Source organism: Vitis riparia, chromosome 1, assembly GCF_004353265.1.
Source record: "Vitis riparia cultivar Riparia Gloire de Montpellier isolate 1030 chromosome 1, EGFV_Vit.rip_1.0, whole genome shotgun sequence".
NCBI lineage: Eukaryota > Viridiplantae > Streptophyta > Magnoliopsida > Vitales > Vitaceae > Vitis > Vitis riparia.
This window is the reverse complement of record NC_048431.1, coordinates 2,597,647-2,607,837: the sequence shown is the minus strand read 5'-3', so window position 1 is coordinate 2,607,837 and position 10,191 is coordinate 2,597,647. Positions and strand designations below refer to the sequence as shown.

Here is a 10,191-nt window from a genome sequence, read left to right as displayed (position 1 = left end):
ATCAAACTGATCAAGTTCAAATTGATCCAATGGACTCATGTCTAGAAAATAAATAAATAGAAATAAACTAGGTTACTAATACCAATGATATAGATTTGTAATAATTTATTTATTGATCTGTGAGTCTCTCCTCATGAAGATAACACATTGAATGATTCCTAAAGAGTAACACTGCTGGAACTTGAGCTTTGCAACATGGAGGGCATGATGCTTGAACATTAGCCTACTGACACAAGCACACACCCTATGCTCACCAAGCACAACCTTTGGCATGGACAAATCTTAGTCAGCACAAACTTAGGCACGTAAAAATCTTAGTCTTGCTCTCTAAAGTACCTATGCTCCCTCATCTACTAAATAAAAAACCCTTCAAACGCCTTGAAAATTCCATAACAGGTCACTACCCTAAAAGAAGAGTTGAAGGCCCTACAACAAAATGATACATAGGTGCTTGTCCTTAGGCCACAAATAAGAATATAGTTAGACAAAAAAATGGTGTACAAAATCAAGTACAAAGAGGATGGGAGCATTGACAGATTCAAGGTTTGCTTAATGCTAAAGGCTTCACACAAGTTCCGGGTGTTTGAAGAAACATTTAGCATTATTATAAAACTTACCACCATTAGATTACTTATCTCTATAGCAATCGGTTCCAAGTGGATAATGAAGTAACTTCATGTCAAGAATGTATTTCTATATAAAAATCTTAAAGAAACAATATATATGGAACAACAACTTGGATTTGAGGATTCTAAATTTCCCACACATGTTTGTCTATTGAAACCATCTTTTTATGGTCTCAAACAAGTTCTACGGGCATAGTTTGAATGTCTTAACTCAAGCTCTACTCCAACTTCGTTTTTATTGTAATAAGGATGATATTTTTCTATTTATTTATAATAATGCTACTAACATTCTTCTAATTTTAGTCTATGTTGATGATCTCATAATAACAGGAAATAATGATAATCTTCTTCAAAATGTCATTCAACAACTCAACTCCACATTTGCCCTAAAAGACCTTGGGAACTATAATACTTTCTTGGTGAAGTTTGTTCATTCTAAGAAGTATCTTCCTTTCACAAATGAAGTACATCAATTATTTGCTTATCAAAGCTTATATGCACGAATGGTCACCCATTGCCGCTCCAATGTCACTCAAAGATTCAATTGCCAAATGATAATGATCTTAAGGATGCCATTGAATAACAGGTCTAGTTGGAAGTTTACAATATCTTACTTTCACTAGATCTTATATTACATAGGTTGTACACCACTTTTGTCAACACTTTCAAAGCCTGCCAAGTCCAATTCAAGACTTGTAAAATGAATCTCTTGTTATTTAAAGGGAATATTAGACTTTGGTATTAAACTTTTAGCTCAAAGTCCTACAAACCTTTATGGCTTTGCTTTTTGATTGACCAATCTTTCATAATTGCTCAATCCTGGCAAACCGAAACATTCCTTCCCATATAGCCTTCCTCAAACAGCCAATTGAAGTTGAATACCTCCAATATCTATTTTTTTATGCACTTGTATATATTATCATGACCGGAACAAATCAAATAATCCTCTTTGTCTTTTCTCTTACTCTTAATTGTTCTAATATTTTTCTACAAATTTGTTCAGTCTATTACTTTGAAATAGCATGGGAGCAAGCCAAGGAAGCTAGTTTCAGTTGATCATTTGAACCTCTCTACTCCCTTGTCATGAATGATAATGGAAATTTGTTCATTTCATGCATCAAATTGTATACAGTATATGCCGATTGTGATGGTGAATGCATGAGAGGGAGGGGCGCCTCTAGTCTTTTACACACCCTGACACTTCCATATTCACTTAAGGTCAAACTCCAAATTTTAATTAATTTGTAACTACAATTCTACAAGATTGATATATAGGGACTCGATCTGCTTAAATATTATTTTGAGACACGTATTAAGCTGGCTATGATTGCTTCCTGCTGAAAGTACTTGTGCATTTTTGGCTTTTAGCAAGGAGAAGTCTGGTTTTAATAATTAGGCAAGATGAAATCATTTTTGGGCACTGCAAAACCCCAAGAAAGCGTGGAGAGGATTAATTCTAGATGATTACGTTGAACCCGAGCCTGATATGCTGGTTGCAGTCTTCAAGAATTTTGGCTCTGGTGCATGCATGGGGACATCGAAATTGCAGAAAAGCATGTTTTTAAAGCTCGAGGCTCCAAGATCTCTGACATTGAACGGATGATGTGTTGACATTAATGAGCACTCTGTTTGAAAACCTTCTTGCAATAACTAAGATATGGATGAAAAGTAGAAAGAATGAAGTCGATGGAACAGAGTTAATAAAAAGTTGCCAGAACGCTTATGCACATTGATTAACCAATTAAGACATTAAACAGCTGTTTATTGATTATGAAGGTACTGCACGCGTCTATTTATATTGAATGGTCTCCATTTAGCGCATACTTGGCACTTGACCCACTGTTTGGTATCAAGCAACCTTCTGACCCCTCTTTCTATGTATACAAATCAAAATTCGGGAACATGCACAAACCCAACCCATTGATTTAAGTAGACTAACTCTTCAAATTTTTTATTAAAATAATAGTTTTCAAGGGTTGAAAAAGGGCTAAAAACGTTTACTAAAATCACTATAAAACAAACAAGCTCTTAATTCCGATAAAAAATCTTGCTGTCAATGAAAAACCAACTTCAATCTACTGAACGGCGTAGCCTTCAACCTTCTTAGCATGCAGTACTATATCCTTGACGGGTGAATGAGCTATGCTAAAAAATCCATAGTTTGGGAAACAATGTAGAAGATTCATGGGTGTGGGTGGATCTTGTCCAAATTGAAACTAGCCCGACTTTAACTAATCACCATCGGTGAGACTCTTAATTCATAAAGTTGAGTAGGGTAAGCAAGTTTCCAGGTATTCGGGAAATGGAAAAGGTCATATATAAACACCAAATGGGTGCTTCATTTGTAAAATATTATAAAAACGAACATCCATGATACATGTGTGGTTGTGCCAAGACATCACAAAGGTGCGGAAAAAAACATAGAACAAACCTACCAATTAATCAGTTGTCTCCTGAAAATGATACTTCTGGCTGTATGCGTCTTAGATCTAGTACTGTTCAATTAGCATCAAACTCCACCACAACCAGAAAAGGATAAAAGAAATGAAAATATTGGTCTTTTATATACTTTTTATCTATTCAGATAGCATTTGTGCGAGTGAAACAGACTGTTGTGCACAATGTTCCATCTATTCTGTTCAGCTTTTGCGAAACAATTATTGCTTGACAGTAAAGCTGATAGCGAATTGACTTTCAAAAGCCGGTTATGAGAGCTTAATAATCTCATGAGCTACTCAATGATAAGAGAAGACACCTGATTCTTTTTTAAGGTTCTCCACTCATCTCCAGCATCACTTAATGGGTATTCTAGATTATTATAAAACATTCATACATCTCTAGACAAATCTAACTGATCACCAACGATGTGATTTCATACATGCTATCAAGTATTGAAAACTGACATTAAGTGGTAATTACCAATGTAGAAAAGCATGGAAGGAAGAACTTCCCCAGAAAATTCAATGTAGTTAAATTGTCCGCCGGCCAGTACCTAATTAAAGTTTAACAATATATGCAGCTGCAGTATTTGGTCTGGGATTTCGCTATACAAGGAAATGAAAAGGCGCTGAGCAATATATTAATGGGCTCAACCATGACCTTTTATAACTGTTCCCTTCAACTGGAATCATGTCCTAGAAAGTATAGTTGGTTCCTCGGAGTTATGCCCTTCCCGGAGGTAAGGTACAGATGGAGAGATTGAGGAAAGAACGACGGCATGTATAAATGGAAAGAAAATAAAAAGGTATGTATAAATGGAAAAGGAAATTGTAGGGTGGGATCCGGAAAGAGGGGAATTGGGTCTAGGACCATTGCATTTTCACATGAAATGCGGATGTGAGGTATATGAAGAATTTTGTGGTGTTTGAAGATGGTCTCGTGAACATGATGGCAGTGGAAAAGGTACGAATGAGTGCTGACTCTTTTTTGACAAAGCGGATGGAGAGAGAGAGTATTACTTGTGGCTATATGGGAATCACACATAAGCATAAGCAGGCGGGTGGGTGGGTGTAACTGGAGGAACTAAGGATGCAAAAATACACATAGGAGACATGGGGGTTTTTCTCTTTTGAGTAGAAAGTGACAGTGGTCGTCCAGTCAAAGAGCCATTGCCTTCCATGGCGGAAAAGGGGGGTTTGATATGCACATGCCTCCTTCCATTGAAATAATTGTCCTTGTCTAGGTTTGCATAGATGTGCCCATATCTATCCTCCTCAACACCTCATAGCTCCCTTATACTTACTGCAGGCATTTTCAAATGGACTCTCTCTCTCTCTCTCTCAAGGACGGGTTACTATCAAGCTCTCACCTGCTCCCACGTGAAGTGTCACTATTATACTATTTGCGTTTCGTATCAACTCACTCTCACTGTTCCACTGCATCCCTCTCTCTCTCTAGTCTCTCTGTCATGGGCCAAATTGCACCACGGTTCACTTTTCCTCCAAAAGATGAAGATAAAAGAAAAGCTCTTGTCCGTAATAAATACCAGTTTCTGTGTTATATTCCTCCTATTCCTCCACCAGCTTTAACACGCCCCACACCATCACCACCACCACAACGACCACCTCCTTCTCAGGCGCCGCCCAGGCTATCTATCAGTAAGTACTACTCAACTTGTATTATTTCACAGCATAAAAGCGAATACCCCTCTCTTTTTCCCTTCATATTTCCATTTCCTCCTGAGCCACTTCTTCTGATCACTTGCAGAGTTAAAAGGACTCCCACTTGTCTTCATCACCCGCTGCGGATGTTTCCTTCCAGCAACCGTTCTAACCCTTTCCGCTACATCGATGATGAAAACCCTAACTCAGGAGAGGACCAACCACCCTCATCCTTCCTACACTTCCCTGCCGCATTTCTTGATGACTATGAACTGCTTCCAACTAACTTATTACCACAACGACAACTCATGTTAGTAGACAGATCAGGTGCCCAAGGTGATCAGAGTGAGATTAACGCGGCAGCTTCAAACAAGACAACAAGTGTGGACAAGGAGACAAGTAGCGATGTTGTAGCTGATCAGCAGCAGGAGCCTTTGGAAGTCCCGCCGATGAAGAAGAGCGATAGTGCGAAGAAGTCTGTCCCCAGAAAGAGAACTGGGAAGAAGGACCGGCACAGCAAGATCTATACAGCACAAGGTCCAAGAGACCGGAGAATGAGATTGTCCCTCCAAATTGCCCGTAAGTTCTTTGATCTCCAGGACATATTGGGCTTTGATAAGGCAAGCAAAACCATAGAATGGCTCTTCACCAAGTCCAAAGCAGCAATCAAGGAACTCACCGGAAATCTTCCACAAATAAAGCACATTGGTGGTGGTGGCACTAGTGGTGGAACGAGTGCATCCTCTATTTCCGAAAGCAAAGGAACATCGAGATTGAAGGAGATCGCCCACAATGGAGAGCCCAAGGGCATTGTGACAAATGGTGAATCTTCAGTACTGACTACTCAAGAGAAAAAGAACAGAAAACCTCGTAGTAAATCAGCACTTAATCCTCTTGCAAAGGAATCTCGCGAGAAAGCAAGGGCAAGGGCAAGGGAAAGAACAAGAGAAAAAATGATTATGAGAAGTCTCGAAAAGTCGAAACAATGTTCTGAAGCAAACCCTAATAATTTGGAACAGTTAGTCCCTTCCAGTCCACTCGAAACTGGTGAAGCATCGGGTTCTCGCAGCCAAGAAATGAGTGCTTCCCTCGAAGTGGTGGCTGAAGTAGAAGAACCCAGCACCCACTCGCTGGAACATCAAATGGCTACTGTGGGCATCATTGAGAAATTTTTGGGCATTCCAAGCTCTTCAACATCATCTTCCATTTTCAATTATTCCCCCAACATTGCAGTATCAAGTGGGGTAAACTCCAACAATTTTCCATGTTTTCCTGGAAATTGGGACATAGACGATAGTAGAATTCATTCCGGTTACTCTGCAATGACAAACATGGGTCCATCCACAGGTAACTTTCAGGATCAAAACCCTACTTCAGTTTTCATGACCACCACAAATGTCCGACAACAAAACCCTACTCTATTCATGACCACTTCAAATCGTCGACTGGAGTCTCAGTTTCAAGACCAAAACTCCCGTAATCCTCTGGATGGCAACAAAAATCACAGGCTATGTTAATATGGATTACATTGAGCTTTTTGAAGTTTGTGAACAACAGAAAACTGTTTAGCTATCCCAGACTTGTGTTCTGATGGATTTCTGTTGCGTTTCTTGTCTGAAATTTTAAACAATTAGATGTTATTTTGTGTTAATGTCATCCTTGCTTGTTCCATGTCTTAAATATTATCCTTTTGTTTTTGGTCGTACCAATTACGATCTCATTTTTACTATTATATTAATTATCATCTGTGCTTTCTTTCAGTTCCATATCTTTCACTCACTCTCACAACAGATATAGTAACACAAGTAGCTAGCGATGAGCAAACATCAAATTTGAGCAGGAATACCAAATGTGTGCTCCACAATGAAAATTGCATAAGCTAGCTACTTGAAAATACTAATCTGTTTTCTACACCATTTTTCTTTTAGTATTTCCTCTCGATTATATCTGTTCACAGTAGAAGTTTGAAATCGCTGCAAAAGGATGTTGTAGGGATTCACATGAACGATAAGAGTGTCAGAGAAAATCCGGCATATCAGACGTCTGAGTGTCTATGCACACAAAGTAGGTAGATTTCTTTCATGTGCAAGTTTTCTCTTGCATCCCAGGAAAGGAGAAAATCCGGTATATCAGACGTCTGAGTGTCTATGCACACAAAGTAGGTAGATTTCTTTCATGTGCCATTAGTTTTCTCTTGCATCCTAGGAAAGGAGAAAATCCGGTATATCAGACGTCTGAGTGTCTATGCACACAAAGTAGGTAGATTTCTTTCATGTGCCATTAGTTTTCTCTTGCATCCTAGGAAAGGCATGAAGCTCAAGAATTGGGAAAACCAAGCAAGAAGACCATCCAGACATACACCAACACCCATACGATGGTTGTAGTTGGTTTAACTGGCGATTGATGCCCTTCTTTGGGACTGGAATATACGTCTTAAGCAGTTCATAGAGACAACAAAGACACTATGGCAGGCCATTACATTCATCAAACGTCATTTTTTTATTTTTTTTTCTTTCTTACCTTTTCCCTTCTTTTTGTTGTCTAACTCCAGATAAGCGCAACAAGAAGTACCCACTCAAAGATTCCTGGAGGTTTCACAGCCTCGCAGGCTAGATGAGCATCAGAAGCACTCGATCCCATCATCTGTGATGTAGGTGCGCAACAAGGATGTCAGTGGCGAGATGTGCTTCCAGGTAGTAAGTTCTTTATTTGTTCTTTATTGTTTTTGTTTTTTTTTTTTTTTTTTGTACTAATTCTAGTTGAAATATTTTCGTAAATAAAGTTAAGATAGTTGTAGAAACTGAGTTTCTTATACATAGGCAAAGAGGGGATCAACCAATGGTTATCTTATGAACATTTACTTTCTTTTGTGTCAAATAATAAAAGCTCCAAGCACACAAACTCCCATGAAACTTCCCTGGTTCCTTTATTTAATAAACTGTTATACAACTGACGACCAGTCGACCATGGTGATTGTGGGTTATAAAGCAATATTCCTTACCTATCATATCCTTTTCACAGAGGAACCCAAAGGAGAGAAGATTCCTGAGGCAAAAACATGTACACAAAAGGAAACCACGCTAATCAAGCATGAAAAACAAAGAGAGAAATTAGCAGATTTCAGGTAAGAGGTTCTGACTATGTTGATTATCTTAAGGTTATAATTGATTTATTCTTTAGCAGTTTGTAGTCGCTGGCACTAAGCATTGTGATGATGTTCTTTAGATAAACAATTTACCTGCTAAAGCATACTTCAAAAAATTTCAAAAGTATTTGAGGACACTATCCAAATGTTCTAGCAAAAGTATAACCTCTTCTAGGAAATTAAGTTTCGGAAGAAATTGCTATGAATATTACTGATTAAGAAACTCCCATGGGTTCTGTAAAAAGCCCTTTATGTGCAATCAGTGTGATTGGAGGGCTCTGCATGGATTTTAAATCTGCAAAAACGTTCAATGTTATGCAAGTTATAATATCTACCCTCTTGCTGTTCTAACATAATGATCCAGGATTAATTGATTGATTAGTCATACAAATTTGATAAGGATTGTTGTGAGAATCGTTTTGATTAGTCTCTCTCTCTCTCCCCCATTTCACACTTTTCATAAAAACCTTTGCCCCCATTCCATCTAAGAAATTATCAATAAAGTAAGTATGTCTCAAGTGAAGAGTACCTAAGACCAACCATATGATTGTTCACCAAGAAAAAGAGGATAAAGATGATTTGGCATCAGTCAATGTGAGCTCTACTATGAAGTAGATTGTTATGAACCCTTTCTCTAAAAGTTCAAATCCTATTATGCATTGTTTTTGTTATTATTTGTAATGACTAATCTGGTTTCTTTATCACTAATTTGGCTGTTGTATCCACAAACTAGCACTAAATAGTTGAAGCATGAACTTGCTCAATCATATAGGGTAAAAGCATATATGCTGAAGCTGATATTTTGACCCCAGTGACAGATAACTTGAAGCGTGTACATCCCCATTAACCTAGCGTATGTTAATGACAGATAATCATTGTGTCTATTGTAAAGTAGAAGCAGCAAAGAACTTCAAAGAAGTATCTAAAAGATCATTAGAGAAGCTAGTTATTTAAAGAGAAGTTCTTTTTCCAAGTTGAAACCTGAAGATAAAACCACTAGGTTTATCAAAAGGAAGACAAGATTAAATTTTTCCTCAAGTTTCTGCAATTTTTTTCCTTTGATATGGCTATTTCCTTTATATATCGGTCGACTAGTTCAGTGCCAAGTGTTGTGATGCTTCTTCTTCTTCTTCTTCTTCTTTTCCATTTAAACGACTTCGGTGGAAAGCCTTCCTCGGAAAACTTAAAACCACTATACATGCGAAGCACCAATTTTCTTTTATGACCTAATATCTTCTCTCTCTGTCATGTCATGTTCATGGTAACCTAACAAAACCAGCTCCACTCGTGTCAGAGTCAGTCAAAATTCCTTTCGCTAAAGTGCAGCAGACAAAAATATCAAAAGTTCCAATACTAAATAGTGTCCCTCATGCCCAGGAGAATGATGATGATATGAAACTCCTAGACCACTCCTTGTTCTTCCCATCTTGTCAATCATACTTTCTCCACAATACCCTAAAATTTGTCTTGCCTAGGCCATGTCTATGAACATGTACCTAATTTCTAATATTGATATACAAACCTTCAAACCTTTATGGTATTCTCTTCAGTAAATTGGAGGCCAATCATACTGTATCTCACCTACTTATAGTAAATGGAAAATGCAAAGTTAGCGTATAACTGCTTGATTATATTAATTTCAGAAGGGTTCAGGTCACTTAGTACAATCAAACCATAAATACTATGCTTGTGAAGATGATGATAAAATTAATTAAACCTAGTGCTTGACCTAGAGATCACAAATCTCATTGAACAAATTAAAAAGTGGTCGAGTGTGGGCTTCTATACAAGGGAGCAGACAGAAACTCAAGGGCTGCACTCTACTAGTTAACCATATATCTTTCTTTTTTTGATAGGTTACTAGTTATCGATATATCTTACATCATGCATAATAATATCAAGCACATTGATAACGAATGGACTAAGGAATTCAATGCAGACTTAACAAAACTAATGGATTCTTGGATTTCCAGTTTGATTAGTGGGAAGACTTTTAGCCTTTTGCTGTAAGACTCTTTGGAGATACTTGAATATATCTGAAACATAGATGTGATAAAATAATGTCATTCTCCTGCTCTGCCCCTAGCTTCATTGTCATTGTCTCCATCTTAATTTTTCTCTAATACTCACATTTCAACATGGAACTAAAATATCAAATGTACATAAGATTTGAGCTCAGGTTATATATATATATATATATACCAACATTTTTCAGGAGTGAACTCCTTGAAGATATTAAGTTTAAGTTTGATTACCATATATCAATTGGGTGTTCACTAGATAGAATTAATCTGTCTTGCTAGTAATATGTTTGCCAATA

At 37.6% G+C, this 10,191-nt stretch overlaps 1 protein-coding gene across 1 annotated transcript; it reads left to right on the top strand.

The window, feature by feature from the left end:
- The first annotated feature begins 4,614 nt into the window (after positions 1–4,614).
- LOC117912686 (transcription factor TCP12) lies at positions 4,615–8,501 on the top strand. Its single transcript, XM_034827372.1, has 4 exons — positions 4,615–4,723; positions 4,833–6,073; positions 7,278–7,419; positions 7,748–8,501. The coding sequence occupies exons 2-3, from the start codon at positions 4,873–4,875 to the stop codon at positions 7,337–7,339; spliced, it is 1,263 nt and encodes a 420-aa protein (XP_034683263.1). The 5' UTR covers positions 4,615–4,723; positions 4,833–4,872; the 3' UTR covers positions 7,340–7,419; positions 7,748–8,501.
- Positions 8,502–10,191: the final 1,690 nt, after the last annotated feature.